The 22,444-nt window shown below is 40.3% G+C and overlaps 1 protein-coding gene across 1 annotated transcript in view; it reads right to left on the bottom strand.

The window, feature by feature from the left end:
• LOC132871866 (ATP-sensitive inward rectifier potassium channel 10-like) overlaps positions 1-22,444 on the bottom strand; it is a 54,976-nt gene that overhangs the window by 24,744 nt on the left and 7,788 nt on the right. Inside the window, exon 4 of the mRNA XM_060906475.1 lies at positions 19,629-19,806. Coding sequence (XP_060762458.1) covers positions 19,629-19,806 — 178 coding nt within the window. The remainder of the gene's footprint in view (positions 1-19,628; positions 19,807-22,444) is intronic.

Here is a 22,444-nt window from a genome sequence, read left to right as displayed (position 1 = left end):
TGTTCGCGTGCTGTGTGACCATAACTTTTAGCTCACATGTATATTGTCATGCATCGCCACCAAAATGCCTCATTTTCATCAATAACCCATTGCAAAGCATCACGAGCTGTAGTGTGACTGTGGCTTAATGAGGCAGATGTGACGTCGGATGCAACCCAGCAACTGTACCCTATTACGAGTAAAAATTAGCTTCCACTTGAAAAAAAATTGCGGCCCACTAGATGGCGCTTTGTGGCCCAAAGTGGTTGACAAGCCACTGTACACCTCAAGGTACAACAATGTACTTTATTTTCATTGCCAACAGGTATGTGTGACTGAGTGTGGAGTTTGTCAGCTGACACGGAGGTTGGCTGAGAATCCTGGGTAGTGTACTAGTGCATCTCAAAAAATTTGAATACCATGAAAAAGTTCCTTTTTTCATAATTTAATTCAAAAAGGTAAACTTTCATATATTCTATATTCATTACATGTAAAGTGAAATATTTAAAACCTTTTTTGTTTTAATTTTGATGATTATGGCTTATAGCTCATGAAAATCAGAAATCCAGTATCTCAAATTATTAGAATATTCCCTAAGATCAATCAAAAAAAGGATTTACAATACAGAAATGTCCAACTTCTGAAAAGTATATTCATTTATACACTCAATACTTGGTTGGGGCTCCTTTACCATGAATTACTGTATCAATGCGGTGTGGCATGGAGGTGATCAGTCTGTGGCACTGCTGAGGTATTATTGAAGCCCAGGTTGCTTTGATAGTGGCCTTCAGCATATCTGTATTTTTGGGTCGGGTGTTTCTCATCTTCCTCTTGACAATACCCCCATAGATTCTCTATGGGGTTCAGGTCAGGCAAGTTGGCTGGCCAATCAAACACAGTAATATCATGGTCAGCAAACCATTTAGTAGTAATTTTGGCACTGTGGGTAGGTGCCAAGTCCTGCTGTAAAAGGAAATCAGCATCTCCAAAAAGCTCGTCAGCAGATGGAAGCATGAAGTGCTCTAAAATCTCCTGGTAGATGGCTGTGTTGACTTTGGACTTGATAAAATACAGTGAACCAACACCAGCAGATGACATGGCACCCCCAAATCATCACAGACTGTGGAAACTTCACACTGGGCTTCAAACACCTTGGATTCTGTGCCTCTCCACTCTTCATCCAGACTCTAGAACCGTGATTTCCAAATTAAATGCAAAATGTACTTTCATCTGAAAAGAGGACTTTGGACCACTGAGCAACAGTCCATTTTTTTCTCTCCTTAGCCCAGATAAGACACTTCTGACATTGTCTCTGGCTCAGGAGTAGCTTGATATTAGGAATGCGAAAGTTGTATCCCCTTTCTTGAAGATGTCTGTTCGTGATGGGTCTTGATACACTGACACCAGCCTCAGTCCACTCCTTGTGAAGCTCTCCCAAGTTCTTGAATCAACTTTTCTTGACAATCCTCTCAAGACTGCGGCCATCCCTGTTGCTTGTGCACCTTTTCCAGCCGCCCTTTTCAGCAATGACCTTTTGTGGCTTACCCTCCTTGTGGAGGGCATCAGTGATCATCTTCTGGACAACAGTCAAGTCAGCAGTCTTCCCCATGATTGTGGTTGTGTGTACTGAACTAGACCAAGAGATACACTGTGTTCATACTGTTTTACTCAAACTCGAAATGAAATATTCTAATATTTTGAGATGGTTTTTTTTTATGTTTTTGTACTGTATGCCATACTGATTAAAATTAAAATAGAAAAATGCTTGAAACATTTTAGTTTATGTGTAATGAGTCTATAATATATAACATTTTCACTTTCTTAAATAACTGATGGAAAATATTGAACTTTTTCACAATATTCTACTTTTTTGAGATGCACTAGTAGTTCAATTGTTTGTCTGTGTGCAAGATGTTTAATTTGATACACTTGTCAGTTGCAAAATTGTATAGTTTATTTTGATACATTTACATTAATTAATATTAAATATTAAAGACTTTTTTATTGCCAAGCCTTCCTTTTATTCTCTTCTGTGTTGCACAGTGGTAGAGGAATTTCAACATTTTGTCCCACTGTACAGCGTACACTCTTTTTAAAAAATGGTCATATGTTGTTTGTTTCTTTTGGGAAATCCTTCTAAAGGTTGTACAACAAAGTGTTTCCCCTTTTAGAAAGGGAAGGCTAAGAACTTATAAGAATGTGCTATAGACTGTATGTCTAGATGAATGGAAGGGCAATTAAATCAATTTAAAAAAATCAAACTGACCAATAAATATGGAAAAGAAATTAATTTCTTCTAAGATCAAGAGAATAGGGAACCTGATTGGTTTTCACAGCAACAAAAATACTTGAGTTGAACCTCCTGCACCTTGAAGTTCGCCTGCTGTTGTTGGTTAAGCTTTGTGCAGTATTTTCTCTCCATTTCTGCCTTGATTATCCATTACTCCATTTCCTGAATATATATCACCACGAAACTGGTCCTTTTAATCAGGTTCTTTTATTTTCAGCTTAGCATTACTAATTAAACCTGTAGCATGAGCTCTGGTGAGAGCCAAAACGTCACCTGAAACATCTGATAAACCAAGTCTTTAGCACACCCTTGTGGACATTTTTAGTCAAGAGAAGCAGCATATTCCTCTTAAAGAAGAACTGAAAGCAATTTTTTTTTTTTTATCAAAATTCTCATCTCATCTCATCTCATTATCTGTAGCCGCTTTATCCTGTTCTACAGGGTCGCAGGCAAGCTGGAGCCTATCCCAGCTGACTACGGGCGAAAGGCGGGGTACACCCTGGACAAGTCGCCAGGTCATCACAGGGCTGACACATAGACACAGACAACTATTCACACTCACATTCACACCTACGGTCAATTTAGAGTCACCAGTTAACCTAACCTGCATGTCTTTGGACTGTGGGGGAAACCGGAGCACCCGGAGGAAACCCACGCGGACATGGGGAGAACATGCAAACTCTGCACAGAAAGGCCCTCGCCGGCCACGGGGCTCGAACCCAGACCTTCTTGCTGTGAGGTGACAGCGCTAACCACTACACCACCATGCCGCCTATCAAAATTCTATTTATCTCATTTTATTAAATATAGGAATGCATTTTTGATAGCTACTTTGTCACTCCTATAGCAAGTTATGAGTGTTGGAAATATGCTATGTAATATATCAGTCCATATGTCAAAGCAATGGCCGTAAATGAGATTCGTTGAGACCTGTGCGAGACATCATAGGACAGAAGTAAAACGAAGCAGAAATCAAAGTGACCAACATCTGCCAACGTTGTCAAAAGATGCGTACGCCCTCTTTCGAACGCTGAGGTAATCAAGCCAGAAGTTTTTTTGTTTTGATAGCAATTGGGAAAGTTTGAAAAAAGTAGGTAGTAAGTGTCACTTAAACTCGTTTTTGTGCAATGTTTCATTTGGAAAACAGCTTTCAAAATGGCGGTGCTGACACTTCACGTTTCGAAGTCTCGCACAAGTCTCGTGAAGATCACACGGATAAGCGACACCTGCCGTGGACCAAACAAACTAAATTCAACATGGCTGAAAACCAAATAGGCCAATAAGTATAATATTTCATTGCAATTAGTTGCCAATATGAGTCACGATATAAGGTTACTAAAACCAAAAACATAATTGAATAACACGCTAATTAAGAAATAAAGCAAGTTTAAAAATGACTTTAGTTCTCCTTTAAGTCCTCAGGACATTCAGATGTTTAATTACGCAGCAGTGCTTCATGATAAATATAGCAGTTCAGCTCAGTACTTTTGAGGTCACAAATTGAGGTCACAAATTGAGGAACTTTATTAATCCCCAAGGGGGAAATTGAACGCCACCTGACCATACATACAACACATAACAGTAAGACAGGACAACCACATCATAAATAGAAGGAGAAATATACAGTGCCATGAGAAAGTTTGGGCACCCTTGACAAATCCCAGTATTTTTCATTCATATATAATTGGGTGTTTGATTCTACAACTTAGTCTTGACATATGAAATAAATAAAAGACACAGACATATTTCAGCATTGAAGAGAAGTTTATTGGGCTAACAGAAAAAGTGCAATATGCAGCAAAACAAAAATAGGCCCGTGCATAAATTTGGGCACCCTAACAGAAACATTCCATCAATATTTAGTGGAGCCTCCTTTTGCAAAAATTACAGCCTCTAGACGCTTTCTATAGCCATCAATGAGTGTATGGATCTTGGACGAAGGCATCTTGGCCCACTCCTCCTTGCAAAACATCTCTAATTCCTTGAGGTTTGAAGGTCTACGAGCATGGACAGCTTGCTTCAATTCATCCCACAGATTTTCAATGATATTCAAATCTGGGGACTGGGATGGCCATTCCAAGACATTGTACTTGTTCCTCTGCATGTATACCCGAGTGGATTTTGAGCAATGTTTCGGGTCATTGTCTTGTTGAAACATCCATCCCCGGCGCAACTTCAACTTTGTTACAGACTCTAGCACATTATCCTCAAGAATCTGCTGGTATTGAGTGGAATCCATGCGACCGTCAACTTTAACAAGGTTCCCAGTACCAGTACTCGCCACACAGCCCCACAGCATGATGGAACCTCCACCAAATTTCACTGTGGGTAGCAGATGTTTCTCTTGGAATTCTGTGTTCTTTTTACGCCATGTGTATTGCCTCTTGTTGTGACCAAATAACTCGATTTTTGTTTCGTCAGTCCACAAGATCTTATTCCAAAAGGATACTGGCTTGTCCAAATGTGCTTTTGCATAGTTCAAGCGACTCAATTTGTGGCGACTGCGAAGAAAGGGCTTCTTCCTCATCACTCTCCCGTACAGTCTTTCCTCATGCAAATTGCGCTGTATTGTTGCCCTATGCACAGTGACCCCATCTGCAGCTAGATCCCTTTGCAAGTCTCTGGTGGTGGTCTGTGGGTTGTTTTTAACAATTCTCAGCATCCTTCGTCTTTGCCTCCCTGAAATTTTTCTTGGCCTACCACTTCTGGCCTTGACAAGGACTGTGCCTGTGGCTTTCCATTTTCTTACAATGTTCCTCACGGTAGACACTGACAGCTGAAATCTTTTGGAAAGTTTTTTGTAGCCTTCCCCTAGTCCATACTGCTCTATAATCTTCGTTTTGAGGTCATGAGAAAGTTGTTTTGAGGCCCCCATCTTGCAGCTCTTCAGAGGACAGTCAAAGAGAAAGAGAACTGGCATTTGGCCACCTTAAATAGCCTTTGTCATGATTGGATGCACCTGCCTATTAAGTTCAAGGCTTAATGAGCTCACTTAACCAACTTGATGTTTTCAATTACTCTGTGATGATTAGTTACAGGTTTTCAAAGCAACAAAATGTCAAGGGTTCCCATACTTTTGCACAGCCTATTTTTCACATTTGATTTAATTTCATACAAAGGAATACACCAATAATTAAAATCAGTGTCTGCAAAACAACCCAGCACTTGGCTCTGATGGGCAAAGGAAGGACATGCCACTAGGGTGTTTTTCTGTGGAGACAGAGTCAATTATTGTACAACCTCAGACGGGGTGCCCAAACTTTCTCATGGCACTGTAAATAGATAAAGATATAAAAAATAAAAACAGTTCCTCATAAAACTCCCAAAGAATCACAGCAATTTTCTAAAACTGCCATTAAAAGCGCAGTTGAATACTTACAAGATTAAAAGTACTTAGCAGTTTTTGTTAAGAAGTCTTATCACTGCAGGAATAAAAGACCTCCTAAACCGTTCAGTGGAGCAATTGGGTAGAAGGAGCCTTTGACTCCTTCCACTCCTCACAAATAGGCTGTACAGTGGGTGATCATCTTTCAACATGACACTATTCACCTTCCTCATCACCCGCTCCTCTAGAATTTGCTCAACTGTACTCAAACATATGCCTGTGATGGACCCTGCTTTCTTAATAAGCTTATTTAATTTGTTCCTGTCCTCCAGTGTCATGTTTCCTCCCCAGCATACAACAGCATAAAATAAAACACTTGCCACAATTCCATGATAAAATATGTTTAAGATTGGTCTCCCCAAATCAAAAGATCTCAACTTTCTAAGAAAAAATAGTCTGGACTGGGCCTTCTTAAAAATAATATTACTGTTCATCTTCCAATCCAGTTTGTTATCAAGGTGGATGCCAAGGTATTTGTATGATGTCACAACATCTACTGGGCGATCATTAATAAGTATTGTGACTGGCACATTTCTTTTTTTCCTGAAATCAATAATTAGCTCCTTGCACTTGTCAACGTTTAAAATAAGATGGGCAGCTTCACACCAGCTAACAAAGCTATCCACCTCTGCCTGGTATATTGCATAGTTGTCTTTATTAATATATCCCACCAAGGCAGAGTCATCTGAAAATTTCTGAAGATGACAAGAGGAGCGGCGGCACGGTGGTGTAGTGGTTAGCGCTGTCGCCTCACAGCAAGAAGGTCCTGGGTTCGAGCCCCGGGGCCGGCGAGGGCCTTTCTGTGTGGAGTTTGCATGTTCTCCCCATGTCCGCGTGGGTTTCCTCCGGGTGCTCCGGTTTCCCCCACAGTCCAAAGACATGCAGGTTAGGTTGACTGGTGACTCTAAATTGACCGTAGGTGTGAATGTGAGTGTGAATGGTTGTCTGTGTCTATGTGTCAGCCCTGTGATGACCTGGCGACTTGTCCAGGGTGTACCCCGCCTTTCGCCCGTAGTCAGCTGGGATAGGCTCCAGCTTGCCTGCGACCCTGTAGAAGGATAAAGCGGCTAGAGATAATGAGATGAGATGAGATGAGACAAGAGGAGCTACTATGTCTGCAGTCAGAGGTGTATAAAGTAAATAAAAAAGGAGATAACACCGTTCCTTGTGGTGCCCCTATGTTTGTCTTAATAGTCTCAGAAGTGCTATTTTGTATTCTTACATATTGCGGTCTACGTGTGAGGTAGTCAGTGATCCAACCTACAGTGGATTTGTGAAGATTAAAACCATAAAGCTTTTTGGCTAAAATGTGAGGTTGTAGGGTATTAAAAGCACTAGAAAAATCAAAAAACATTATTCTCACAGAAGCAACAGAGGTCTCCAAATGGCTGTACACCCTGTGCAACAAATAAATAAGAGCATCATCCGTACCAACACCCTCCCGGTAAGCAAATTGCAGCGGGTCCTGAAAGGCACTGACCTGTGCCCTCAGGTGCCCCAGTATTGTCCTCTCAAAGCACTTCATGACATGGGAGGTCAATGCAATGGGTCTCAAGTCTTTAAGAGCCTTGCCATTGGGTTTCTTAGGCACTGGTACAATACAGGATGTTTTCCATATAGCAGGGACTTTTGAGACAGACAAGGACAAGGTAAACAAATAATGTAAAACATCACACAACTGATCAGCACATACTTTAAGGACACGTGGCATGATCCCATCTGGACCAGGGGCCTTATTTACATTGAGCTTCCTTAGCTGAGAGCGTACCTCCTCAACAGTAATGGTTACTGGAGGATAGAGAGATGGATGCCCCTCTTCCTCCTGTAAAGGTGTAATGTAATGTGCTGGTATGTGATGATCAGTTGAGTTCACAGTGCAATCAAATCTTGCATAAAAAAGGTTAGCCTCATCAGGTGTGAATGTTTCCCCATTCAGGTTGCTAGTGACAGGACCAAACCCTGTTATTGATTTAAGTCCATTCCATAAACCTTTGGTGTCACACTCCTGTAGTTTATTCTCAACTCTGTCCTTGTATTTATTCTTTCCTTGCCTAATGGCAACCTTTACATTCTTTTGTGCCACTCTGATCCTGTCCTTGTTCTTACTCATGAAGGCAGCTTTCTTTTCATTAATTGCATCCTTAATGTCCTTAGTAATCCATGGCTTATTGTTAGAATAAAGTTTTATAGTTTTACATGGGATAAGCAAATCCGTACAGAATTTAATATAATCAGTAACACAGTCAGTCACACAATCCACCTCTTTAGAGTCTTCATCATAGAAAACAGACCAATCGGTACACTCCAGACAGTCTTGCAAATCCTGACACGCCCCCTTTGACCATACACGCACTGTTTTTGTAGAAACAGGCTGTCTACGAGCCAAAGTGGTGTACTTGGAGGAAAGGAGCACTAAATTATGGTCCGACCTCCCAAGTGGAGGGAGGTCAGAAGATTTGTAGCTGTCTTTAATATTTGCATAAAAAAGGTCAATAGTTTTTTCGCCCCTCGTTGGGCAGTTGACAAACTGCCTAAATGAGGGCAGCGACGCGGAGAGGGTACAGTGATTAAAATCACCATTAATCACAACGAGAGTGTCCGTTGTGTGACTCTGAAGTTCATGGACAACTCTTGATATCGAGTCAGTTGCCAATTTAGCATTGGCAGATGGTGGGATGTATGTTACGATTACAATGACATTCGTAAACTCCCGTGGAAGGAAATAGGGTCTGCAACTCACCGCCAGTAGTTCAATGTTTGGGTCACACACTCTGTGCTTTTCCGTAATGTGTCCAGGATGACACCACTGATTGTTAACGTACAGGCAGACACCACCGCCCGATTTCTTGCCTGCCTTCTCAGGATCCCTATCATGTCGGATCATTGTAAATCCATCCATTTCCATATAAGCCGTAGTAATGCAATCCGTAAGCCAAGTTTCCGTAAAGCACAGAAGGCTGCACTGTCGGTATAGTCTGTCATACCTCACCAGCGACGCTAATTCATCAACTTTGTTGACTATGGAGCGCACGTTTCCCATAATCACAAACGGGAGAACAGGCTTGTGCTTCATGTGTCTGTTTCGAACCTTTAGACCACTGCGTCGGCCTCTTTTCCTCCGTTTCATCTCCGGGGGTAAATCCCATTTTGGACAGTCATTGTTGATCATTGTATCCCGAATGCTGCACAACTCTCCCACAGTGTAGGAGACAACCGCGGCCGTATCAGCCACTCCGAGACATTGTATTCCAAAACGGATACATCCACTCCACAAAATAAACCACAGTAGCACACATATGTTCACCTTAAGTCCAAACATGTTGCTTGTGATTTTTGACATTAAACAATGAACTGTGTTTGAGAAACAAGACTGACAAACAAACGATCACTCTACAGGTAGCAAGTCGCCGACAGGGCAGGCGACATCTTGACTCATCTTGAATCATCATCAAGATGATTTTATCATCAAACATATTATTTACTTTTACATGTTAAATGAAAAGAGTGCTTTTCTTTTTATTCTATATCTTCTGATAATCGCTGTCAAAGAAAAAATGGTACTATATATCTACAACCTCAAATCAGAAAAAGTTGTGATGGTATGTTGAAATTGAAATTAAAACTGAAAACAATGATTTGCAGATCATTTTTGGCCTGCATTGCACTCAAAACAATACATCACATTTTTTATTTGCACTGGCACAGGACGGCACGGTGGTGTAGTGGTTAGCGCTGTCGCCTCACAGCAAGAAGGTCCGGGTTCGAGCCCCGTGGCCGGCGAGGGCCTTTCTGTGTGGAGTTTGCATGTTCTCCCCGTGTCCGCGTGGGTTTCCTCCGGGTGCTCCGGTTTCCCCCCACAGTCCAAAGACATGCAAGTTAGGTTAACTGGTGACTCTAAATTGACCGTAGGTGTGAATGTGAGTGTGAATGGTTGTCTGTGTCTATGTGTCAGCCCTGTGATGACCTGGCGACTTGTCCAGGGTGTACCCCGCCTTTCGCCCGTAGTCAGCTGGGATAGGCTCCAGCTTGCCTGCGACCCTGTAGAAGGATAAAGTGGCTAGAGATAATGAGATGAGATGAGATGAGATGAGATGAGATGAGATGAGATGAGATGAGATGAGATGAGCAGAGCACTGGGGCAAATTGTTACTCTCACTCAGGATATTTCTACTTTATTCTTATGTTTATTCTTATTATTTTCCTAATGTTTTTAGGATGGTATTTCTCCCTCAGTTTTCAAGTAAACATCACCAAATTTCACATGTAGAATACCTCTGGGTTGAATTACTTTACTATGACTTTTGGTGATGATCTGGATCACCAAACCAGAATGATTCATGAAAAACAGGATTTTTTTTTTCAATCTCTTATAACTGTCAATTTTCATGATTTTTTCAATCAGGTTTTCAATTTATTTATTTTGTTCAGGGTGGCAGGGTGCAACTTTTCCTTACTAAGTGTCATTCTCTATCTCTTACCGTTCTGGATCTATAGGGTACGGTGACCAGCTGTCCCGGTTTGTAACAGCTAGCACAAATTACTGTGACTTTAGTCACAGTCTCTATCTAGTTTTATGTTTTACTGCATGAATTTTGTTGTTTTGTTTTTGTTTATTTTTTTTCAAAATAAACAAATTTCAGTATTGATTCTTGCAACACATTTGAAAAACAGTCGGAACGGTAAAGCATTTACCACTTTATAATGTTGCCGTTCCTTCTCACAACACTTAAAAGATGTTTAGGGACTGAAGACACCAAGTGATGAAGTGTTTCAGGTGTTATTTTGTCCCATTCTTCCTACAAACAGGTCTTAAGGTGTGCAACAGTACACGGTCATTGTTGTCATATTTTTGTTTCATAATTCACCAGACGGCAGCACGGTGGTGTAGTGGTTAGCGCTGTTGCCTCACAGCAAGAAGGTCCGGGTTCGAGCCCCGTGGCCGGCGAGGGCCTTTCTGTGCGGAGTTTGCATGTTCTCCCCGTGTCTGCGTGGGTTTCCTCCAAGGGCTCCGGTTTCCCCCACAGTCCAAAGACATGCAGGTTAGGTTAACTGGTGACTCTAAATTGACCGTAGGTGTGAGTGTGAATAGTTGTCTGTGTCTATGTGTCAGCCCTGTGATGACCTGGTGACTTGTCCAGGGTGTACCCCGCCTTTCGCCCGTAGTCAGTTGGGATAGGCTCCAGCTTGCCTGCGACCCTGTAGAACAGGATAAAGTGGCTAGAGATAATGAGATGAGATGAGATGAATTCACCAGACATTCTCTATTGGGGGGCGGCACAGTGGTGTAGTGGTTAGTGCTGTCACCTCACAGCAAGAAGGTCCGGGTTCGAGCCCCGTGGCCGGCGAGGGCCTTTCTGTACGGAGTTTGCATGTTCTCCCCGTGTCCGCGTGGGTTTCCTCCGGGTGCTCCGGTTTCCCCCACAGTCCAAAGACATGCAGGTTAGGTTAACTGGTGACTCTAAATTGACCATAGGTGTGAGTGTGAATGGTTGTCTGTGTCTATGTGTCAGCCCTGTGATGACCTGGTGACTTGTCCAGGGTGTACCCCACCTTTCGCCCGTAGTCAGCTGGGATAGGCTCCAGCTTGCCTGCGACCCTGTAAAAGGATAAAGCGGCTAGAGATAATGAGATGAGATGAGATTCTCTATTGGGGACAGAGGGGATGCACCCTTTTCTTCCACAGCTATGCCTTTGTAATGTGTGCAGAATGTGGTTTTGCATTGTTTTGTTAAACTATCCCTGGAAAATTCCTCAAGCATTTGTTGACCAACTGGAGATTCTCAACCCACTTTGCTCCTTAAAGACTCGGCCTTTCCTGGATACTGATTTTGTACCAAATCATGATTACAATCACTTGCTGACATCACCTGTTTCAAATCACATCATTATTTAATTATTTAACCTCATTACTAGCCCTAAATTAGCCCTGTCCCAACTTTTTTTGGAATGTGTTTCAGGCCTGAAATAGATACTGTATATATTAACAAATGACAAAATTTGGTTCAAATGACCGGACAAAACATGAAAAATCTTCCATCCATCCATTATCTGTAACCACTTATCCTCTACAGGGTCACAGGCAAGCTGGAGCCTATCCCAGCTGACTATGGGCAGGAGGCAGGGTACACCCTGGACAAGTCGCCAGGTCATCGCAGAGCTGACACATCAAGACAAACAACCATTCACACCTACGGTCAATTTAGAGCCACCAATTAGCCTAACCTGCATGCGTTTGGGGGAAACCAGAGCAAACCCATGCAGAACATGCAAATGCCACACAGAAAGGCCCTCGCCAGCTGCTGGGCTCGAACCCAGGACCTTCTTGCTGTGAGGCGACAGGGCTAACCACTACACCACTGTGCCACCCCATGAAAAATCTTTAGTTTTTAAAAAAATAAGCTTTTCCCCAAGAATGTATTATTCATTTTAATATTCTATCCTTTAAACCTTATTTGTTCATATAGTGTGTTTCACCAAGATGGATCCGAATACAGTCATGTCAACAAAGCAACACTGGGTTTAACTGAACTGGACTGAAATAAAATAATGAGCACTGAGAGAGAGAGAGAGAGAGAGAGAGAGAGAGAGAGAGAGAGACTACAGTAGGAAGAGGGGACTGTCATGGCCCCGTTCTGTCGCTCCAGTAACCGAATCCTGTACCTGCATGTCAGCACCACAGACTGAGCTGCTTTGTGCCCCTAATGAGACACTCTTGCTCACACTCACATTCCAACCAAAGAGAGAAAATACAGAGAGAAGGAGAGAGAAAGATGAGTTCACAGAGAGTGGATAAGTGGCAAATGAGAGAACAAGAGAGCAAGAGGGAGAGTACACAAAGAAAGAATGAGACAGCATTGCATGCCAGCTCCGAAATTCTCTCACCATGATAGAAACCCCATACTCACGTGAACACTGAACACAGCAGACTAAAATGTCCAATTCTCATTGGCATTATGCTAACCCTTGTCTTTTATCCTCCTCAAATCAAGTTAACTAGGTCCCTTAGAGGATGGTCACAACTTGAACCTTTCACACAAAGCTCTTTCTCTTTTCTCAACACGCCAACCAACAGCTTTAGCCTCTAAACATGAAACGAAATGTTGCTTCACATATTTGGTTCCATATCTGTGATATGTCCTCAAATAATTCCCATTCACATTTCAGAAACAAGTTCAGGCCAGGCTGAATGTGTGCATGTTTTAATCTTATTTAAAAATTGCCAGTTATTTTATTTTAACATTACTTAGATATTAGTTAGATATTACTAATATTTCTGCATAGCAACTTGTAATTTTACAACCCTGATTCCAAAAAAGTTGGGACAAAGTACAAATTGTAAATCAAAACGGAATGCAATGATGTGGAAGTTTCAAAATTCCATATTTTATTCAGAATAGAACATAGATGACATATCAAATGTTTAAACTGAGAAAATGTATCATTTAAAGAGAAAAAATAGGTGATTTTAAATTTCATGACAACAACACATCTCAAAAAAGTTGGGACAAGGCCATGTTTACCACTGTGAGACATCCCCTTTTCTCTTTACAACAGTCTGTAAACATCTGGGGACTGAGGAGACAAGTTGCTCAAGTTTAGGGATAGGAATGTTAACCCATTCTTGTCTAATGTAGGATTCTAGTTACTCAACTGTCTTAGGTCTTTTTTGTCATATCTTCCATTTTATGATGCGCCAAATGTTTTCTATGGGTGAAAGATCTGGACTGCAGGCTGTCCAGTTCAGTACCTGGACCCTTCTTCTACGCAGCCATGATGCTGTAATTGATGCAGTACATGGTTTGGCATTGTCATGTTGGAAAATGCAAGGTCTTCCCTGAAAGAGACGTCGTCTGGATGGGAGCATATGTTGCTCTAGAACCTGGATATACCTTTCAGCATTGATGGTGTCTTTCCAGATGTGCAAGCTGTCCATGCCACACGCACTAATGCAACCCCATACCATCAGAGATGCAGGCTTCTGAACTGAGCGCTGATAACAACTTGGGTCGTCCTTCTCCTCTTTAGTCCGAATGACACGGCGTCCCTGATTTCCATAAAGAACTTCGAATGTTGATTCGTCTGACCACAGAACAGTTTTCCACTTTGCCACAGTCCATTTTAAATGAGCCTTGGCCCAGAGAAGACGTCTGCGCTTCTGGATCATGTTTAGATACGGCTTCTTCTTTGAACTATAAAATTTTAGCTGGCAATGGCAGATGGCACGGTGAATTGTGTTCACAGATAATGTTCTCTGAAAATATTCCTGAGCCCATTTTGTGATTTCCAATACAGAAGCATGCCTGTATGCGATGCAGTGCCGTCTAAGGGCCCGAAGATCACGGGCACCCAGTATGGTTTTCCGGCCTTGACCCTTGCACACAGAGATTCTTCCAGATTCTCTGAATCTTTTGATGATATTACGCAAAGTAGATGATGATATGTTCAAACTCTTTGCAATTTTACACTGTCGAACTCCTTTCTGATTTTGCTCCACTATTTGTCGGCACAGAATTAGGGGGATTGGTGATCCTCTTCCCATCTTTACTTCTGAGAGCCGCTGCCACTCCAAGATGCTCTTTTTATACCCAGTCATGTTAATGACCTATTGCCAATTGACCTAATGAGTTGCAATTTGGTCCTCCAGCTGTTCCTTTTTTGTATCTTTAACTTTTCCAGCCTCTTATTGGCCCTGTCCCAACTTTTTTGAGATGTGTTGCTGTCATGAAATTTCAAATGAGCCAATATTTGGCATGAAATTTCAAAATGTCTCACTTTCGACATTTGATATGTTGTCTATGTTCTATTGTGAATACAATCAGTTTTTGAGATGTGTAAATTATTGCATTCCGTTTTTATTTGCAATTTGTACTTTGTCCCAACTCTTTTGGAATCGGGGTTGTATATAATATTAATTCAATTATGAGTATCAGTTCACCAGGTCTCTGTGCTGATTAAAATGATGTGAAAAGGCAATTACTTTCACATTTTTACTTTTTTTTTTAATTAGATCTTTAATCATTTTCAGCAGTAAATGTCCTGAAGTTTACAATCTTGTATGATGCTCAAAGCACAACTCCTAGAGCACAGGTGTATTCGGTACATTTTCCAGCAGGCATCCTTCTGCTGCTAGGATTTCAGTTTTGTTCTTCATAGGTCCAGCCAAAAGGCCTGAAATGAAGCTCTGGGCATCAGTTTGCTGGTACATTACAGTCCTGGCATGATTTTCAGGCTTTTCCACTTCACAGAAGCCAAGCTAGGCCTCCATCTTCATCTCATCCAATAAGCTTCAGACTTATCATGTTACTGCACATTTTTTTAGACATTGCTGACTTTGCAGTAGCTGGCATTTTATTGTATTATAAAATATCCATAGGCTAGCACTCAAATCTTAGTCCAATACAATAAAATTACACTGCCAAATTTATTATTTTATATCATTATGGCAGTTGTTAGCTTTCATCTGAATTGTTGAAAAAAAGTTCTCTTTTAAGTTTAACCTCACTTTTTTCATTCATAAAGCTGAAGAGAAATCTAATCTGAGCCTGATCAATCAGCTACAAGCTTGATTAGTAAAATGTGGAAACGAGGGATCTGTTTATTCCCAGACAGGCTTCTCTCTCCAGTCCTCTACAGACAGCATAACAGAGCTCCTTGCACTCCTCTGACCCTTCTCTCTATGCTCCAGTTCACATTTCCCCCAATCACACATCCATCTGTCCTCAAAGCAACTCCATACACTGTTTGTGTCCAACCACATTCTCTGTGTTCCTGAGTGTTCTTTACCACCAGGCTCCGCAGGCAGATCCCTATCAGACACTTTGGAACAGGTATTTAAGTATCATCATGACAGTCTCAGAAAGTGCCATTTTATTTTTATCTTTCTACCTTAGCAATTATCACATCACAACATGCCAGAACTGCAGTTCTCACAATCCCACGAATCTCAAAGAACTACTTTTGAAACTCTTGACCATCCCACTTGTCTTCTAGAATCTAAATGTCTTCTAGCACTACTTTCTTCACTTCTTTGGAACTCCAGTTCAGACACAAATTCTCTTTAAAAAATCAAAATTTGTTCTAGAGCTATTTTTAACTCCTTTCACAACACTTGTTCACATCCCAATTTTGTTCTAAAATCCAAATATCTTCTAGAACTACATTTTTAACTTTATTTTTTAACTTGAATCTAGATCTCAATTCTATTTTTGAATTCAAATCTCTTATAGAACAATGTTCTTAACATATTTTTGATCATTCATCCAGGTCCTAATTCTCTTCTAGAATCCCAGTCTTTTCAGTTACTTTCTTCATTTTGTTTGGAGCTTTCACCTAGATCCCAACATCTTCTACAACTGCCTGTATGGCTTTTGGAATTGTTATCCTGGTCCCAGTTCTGTTCTTGTGTCCTATTCTCTTCTAGAACTACTTTATTAATTTATTTTGGAACTCATGTCTAGATCATAATTCTATTTCAAACCTTAATTTCTTTGAGAACTTTTTTGTTAACATCTTTGTAACACTTTTTTTCTGGTTCCAATTCAAATCTCTCATAAATGTACCTTTTTGACTATTGGGAACTCTGTTCTGTGTCATAGTTTTGTTCCTATTCCTTTCTAGAACCCATTTCTTAACTTCTTTTTTTAACCTAACCCAGGTCCTAAATCTGTTCTAGAATCCAAATCCCTTCAAAAATGACTTTATTATTTTTTTTTCAGAATGCTCATTATACTAGTGCACCTCAAAAAATTAGAATATTGTGAAAAAGCTCAATATTTTCCATCAGTTATTTAAGAAAGTGAAAATGTTATATATTATAGACACATTACACATAAACTAAAATGTTTCAAGCATTTTTCTATTTTAATTTTCATCAGTATGGCACTGTGATGACCTGGCGACTTGTCCAGGGTGTACCCCGTCTTTCGCCTGTAGTCAGCTGGGATAGGCTCCAGCTTGCCTGCGACCCTGTAGAAGGATAAAGCGGCTAGAGATAATGAGATGAGATGAGATGAGATCAGTATGGCATACAGTACAAAAACATAAAAAAAATCTCAAAATATTAGAATATTTCATTTTGAGTTTGAGTAAAACAGTATGAACACAGTGTATCTCTCGGTCTAGTTCAGTACACACAACCACAATCATGGGGAAGACTGCTGACTTGACTGTTGTCCAGAAGATGATCACTGATGCCCTCCACAAGGAGGGTAAGCCACAAAAGGTCATTGCTGAAAAGGGCGGCTGGAAAAGGTGCACAAGCAACAAGGATGGCTGCAGTCTTGAGAGGATTGTCAAGAAAAGTTGATTCAAGAACTTGGGAGAGCTTCACAAGGAATGGACTGAGGCTGGTGTCAGTGTATCAAGACCCATCACAAACAGACATCTTCAAGAAAGGGGATACAACTTTCGCATTCCTAATATCAAGCTACTCCTGAGCCAGAGACAATGTCAGAAGTGTCTTATCTGGGCTAAGGAGAGAACAAAATGGACTGTTGCTCAGTGGTCCAAAGTCCTCTTTTCAGATTAAAGTACATTTTGCATTTAATTTGGAAATCACAGTTCTAGAGTCTGGAGGAAGAGTGGAGAGGCACAGAATCCAAGGTGTTTGAAGCCCAGTGTGAAGTTTCCACAGTCTGTGATGATTTGGGGTGCCATATCATCTGCTGGTGTTGGTCCACTGTATTTTATCAAGTCCAAAGTCAACACAGCCATCTACCAGGAGATTTTAGAGCACTTCATGCTTCCATCTGCTGACGAGCTTTTCGGAGATGCTGATTTCCTTTTACAGCAGGACTTGGCACCTACCCACAGTGTCAAAACTACTACCAAATGGTTTGCTGACCATAATATTACTGTGTTTGATTGGCCAGCCAACTTGCCTGACCTGAATCCCATAGAGAATCTATGGGGTATTGTCAAGAGGAAGATGAGAAACACCCGACCCAAAAATACAGATATGCTGAAGGCCACTATCAAAGCAACCTGGGCTTCAATAATACCTCAGCAGTGCCACAGACTGATCACCTCCATGTCACACCACATTGATACAGTAATTCATGGTAAAGGAGCCCCAACCAAGTATTGAGTGTATAAATGAATATACTTTTCAGAAGTTGGACATTTCTGTATTGTAAATCCTTTTTTTGATTGATCTTAGGGAATATTCTAATAATTTGAGATACTGGATTTCTGATTTTCATGAGCTATAAGCCATAATCATCAAAATTAAAACAAAAAAGGCTTTAAATATTTCACTTTACATGTAATGAATATAGAATATATGAAAGTTTACCTTTTTGAATTAAATTATGAAAAAAGGAACTTTTCATGGTATTCTAATTTTTTGAGATACACTAGTATATCATTTTTTTCTAGAATCAAAATCTCTGAAAAAAGTACTTTCTCAACTTGTACTACTTCCTGATCCCAATTTTTGTTTAGAATCCAAAGCTATGCTCCTTTGGAACACTTTTCATGGCCCCAATTCCCTTCTAGAATCCCAAGCTCTTTTCCCTCTACTACTACTTCTTTGTAAACTGGTTTAGGAACTATTTTCCTGGTACCAATTATCCCACTGATTTCAAATGTCTTCTGAAACTACTTTCTTAGCTTGTTTTGGAGCACGATCCAGATCCCAATTTTGTTCAATTAAAATTTCTTCTAGAACAACATTCTAATATCCTTTTGGAATTCTCAACCCAAAATCTCAATTCTGTTTGAGAATGAAAAACCTACACTTGAACTACACTTGTACATTAGTTTTTGAACTCTTCCTGGTCCCAATTATCCTCTCAAATCCAAAGCTCTTCTACTTTCTTTCTTAACTACTTTCTTACCTATATTAGAACACAAGTCCAGATCCCACTTCTGTCCTACAATCCAAATCTCTTCTATACCTGCATCATAAAAGTATTTTGTAACTTGTGTCTAGATCACAATTCTCTTCTAAAATTCAAATCTTTTATAAATCTTCTTCCTTAACTCATTTTTCAACTTTCATCCAGATTCCAGTTCTCTTCTATAACTACTTTTTACTGCTTTGGAACACTTTTACTAGTCCCCATTGTCTTCTAGAATCCAGATTTCTTCTGGAGCTACTTTCCCATCTTATTTTGACACTTTCATCCAGATCCTAATTCTATTTTAGAATACAAATCTGTTCAAGAACTACTTTCCTCACTGTATTGGACCTCTCAACAAGATCCCAATTTAGTTCTGGAGTCCAAATCTCTCCAAGATCTGCTTTCTTAACTTCTGTTGGAACTCTCATTCATATCCCCATTCTTGTCTCAAAACCAAATCTCTTCTAGAACTACATTCTTAGATTCCCTTGAAACACTTTTCTAGATCTCAATTCAGTTCTCAAATCGCAATCTCTTCAAGAACTACTTTATTGACTTCTTTTGGGACTTTCATCCAGATCCCAATTCTGTTCTAGAATCCAAATCTCTTCTAGAGATACCATCTTAATGCCATTTGAAACACTTTTCCGAATCCAAATCTCTTTTAGAACTTCTTCATGAAGATGAAGTTCTTCTGGAACTCTTGAACGGATCAAAATTGTGCTATAGAATTTATATATATATATATATATATATATATATATATATATATATATATATATATATATATGTGTGTGTGTGTGTATGTGTGTGTGTGTGTAAATCTATTATAGAACTACTGTAAGTCTAATCTCCAATGCTCCTCATGAATCCAAACCTCTTTTAGATCTTCTTTCATAACTTCTTTTGTAATGCTCGTCTGGATTCCAATTGTGTTCTAGAACTCCTTTCCAATGCTAACTTTCTTTGACAACCTTCAGAAAAAAAATTTTTGAAGACCTGAAGTGCTTGCCAAAAAACTCCTGGCTTGGTTCTCTCTTCTAAACCTCTTTGAATGTTCTTTTCTTAACTTCTATTTTTCAGAATATGCTTCTAGAACTGTCTTCAAAACATCAAGGAGGTCTGCTCTTACCCTTGGCAGCCCAGGGGCGGAGCGGGCTCCTGTCATCAATGACATGGTAGAAGGTGAGAGGGAGGATGAGGAAGGGGCTGTCACTGGACGTGTCCACCTGAAAGGGCACATTCCTCTGGTCCAGCCGAACTGTCTCACCCTCTTTAGTCAGAGACGTCTGCAGCAGCTTACCAGTTACCTGGAATATGAAGAATACACTGAATATACATATAAAGGTACACTATTACACTCCTTTTTTTATACACATAAAAATACATGGTACACTCTTCCACATGCAAACACATAATAGAAATAAAATAGAAGTGAATACACTTAGAGATCAAGAAATGTAAGAAATTTCTATTAGAAAAATTCTAACATAGGCACTTAAAGAAATAAGTATATACCACCCCAATTCCAAAATTTGGGACACTGTAAAACATAAATAAAAAGAGAATATCATGATTTGCAAATCATGGAAACCCTATATTTCACGGAAAATAGTACAATGAAACATATGAAATGTTGAAACTAACAACACTGTAAATATTTGGGAACTGAGGAGACCAGTTGCTATCGTTTTGAAAGTGAAATGTTGTCTCATTCTTGCTTGAAATACAGTTTCAGTTGCTCAGCAGTTCGGGGTCTCCTTTGTCATATTTTGCACTTCATAATGCGCCAAATGTTTTCAATGGGAGACAAGTCTGGACTGCAGGTAGGCCAGTTCAGCACCCAGACTCTTTTACTACTGAGCCATGCAATGCATGCAAAATGTGGTTTGGCATTGTCTTGCTGGAATAAACAAGGCCTTCCCTGAAAATGATGTCATCTGGATGGCAGCCTGTTGCTCCAAAACCTTTATATATCATTCAGCATTTATGGTGGCTTTGCAGATGTACAAGCTACCCATGCCATGTGCACTAATGCACTCCATGCCATCATGGATGCTGGCTTTTGAACTGTGTGCAAATAACAAGCTGGGTGGTCCCTCTCCTCTTTAGCCTGGAGGAAGTGGTGTCTCATCTCATTATCTCTAGCCACTTTATCCTTCGACAGGGCCGCAGGCAAGCTGGAGCCTATCCCAGCTGACTACAGGCGAAAGGCGGGGTAAGCCCTGGACAAGTCACCAGGTCATCACAGGGCTGACACATAGACACAGACAACCATTCACACCTACAGTCAATTTAGAGCCACCAGTTAACCTAACCTGCATGTCTTTGGACTGTGGGGGAAACCAGAGCACCCAGAGGAAACCCACGCGGACACGGGGAGAACATGCAAACGCCGCACAGAAAGGCCCTCGCTGGCCACGGGGCTCGAACCTGGACCTTCTTATTGTGAGGCGACAGCGCTAACCACTACACCACCGTGCCGCCCGGAAGTGGTGTCTATCATGTACAAAAAGAATTTCAAATTTTGATTTGTCAGACCACAGGACAGTTTTCCACTTCGCCTCTGTTCATCATAAAAGAGCTCAGGCCCAGAGAAGGTGGCAGTGTTTCTGGATATTGTTTATATCTGGTTTTAACTTGCATTTGTGGATGCAGTAATGAACTGTTTTCACAGACGATGGGTTTCTGAAGTGTTCCTGAGCTCATACAGTGATTACCACTACAGACACGTGTCTGCTTTTAATGCAGTGTCGCCTGAGGGCTTGAAGATCACAGACATCCAATATTAGTGTTCAGCCTTATCTCTTGCATACAGAGATTTCTCCAGATTCTCTGACCCATTTAATGATATTATGTACCCGAGATGATGTGATTTCCAAATTCTTAGCAATTTCACATTGAGGAACGTTATTCTTAAATTGCTGTACTATTTGTCTTTCGCAGAGTGGTGAACCCCTCCCCATCTTTACTTCTAAGAGACTCAGTCTCTCTGGGATGCTCTTTTTATACCCAATCATAGTACTGACCTGTTGCCAATGAACCAATTTAGTTTTTTTTTTAGCATTACACAACTTTTTCAGTCTTTTGTTGCCCCAGTCCCAACTTTTCTGAAATGTGTTTCTAGCATTACATTCAAAATGAGAATATATATATATATATATATATATATATATATATATATATATATATATATATATATATGTATTATATATATATATTATTCTCAGTTTGAACATTTGATATGCTGCCTTTGTACTGTTTTCAATGAAATATAGGATTTCCATGATTTGCAAATCATAGTATTCAGTTTTTATTTACATTTTACACAATGTCACAACTTTTTTGGAAACAGGGTTGTAGCATAATATTGTATATTTGTATGAAACTACACTATACTGAGCTCAGCTATTTTTTTTTTCAGTCAGGAATACATACAGTCAATGTGCATGATGCACATAAACATTCACACACTCATTCTCATCTAGTACTGTAGCAGTTTAAGATAACCAATCCACCAAGCTGCATATTATTTAACCTTTTTAACTTTTTTTTCTATAAATAAATTTCCAGTATCCTCTTCATTTTTATTGTACTGTCGCTTTCATTTTTGCACTTTTCACTTTCGCTTTCCTTTTTCCGGTTTTTTTTCCCGGTTTTTAATCTTTCTTTTTTCGGAAGAACGCCGAGACCTGAAGCTTTCTTTTTCTCTCCTCCTGTGTAAAGTCCACAAGCGGAGGCCATCTGATCTGCTTTAATATCAGCAGATCTTCATTTAAGGTACGTGAATCTTTTCATCATGGCACACAGGGGCGTGTTTAGCCTATTTTTGGGGGTGCTCAAGCACCCCCAAAAACGAGCTCAGCACCCCCTAGCTCAGCACCCTCAAAACACTGCTTTTGGACGTAATTTTCAAAAATAAGTGCCCTTGCGCACTGCGCAATGAAT

The sequence above is a fragment of the Neoarius graeffei genome, chromosome 1 (assembly GCF_027579695.1).
Source record: "Neoarius graeffei isolate fNeoGra1 chromosome 1, fNeoGra1.pri, whole genome shotgun sequence".
Lineage (NCBI taxonomy): Eukaryota > Metazoa > Chordata > Actinopteri > Siluriformes > Ariidae > Neoarius > Neoarius graeffei.
Note: the sequence above shows the minus strand (reverse complement) of the source record. Positions and strands in the feature narration are given on the sequence as shown.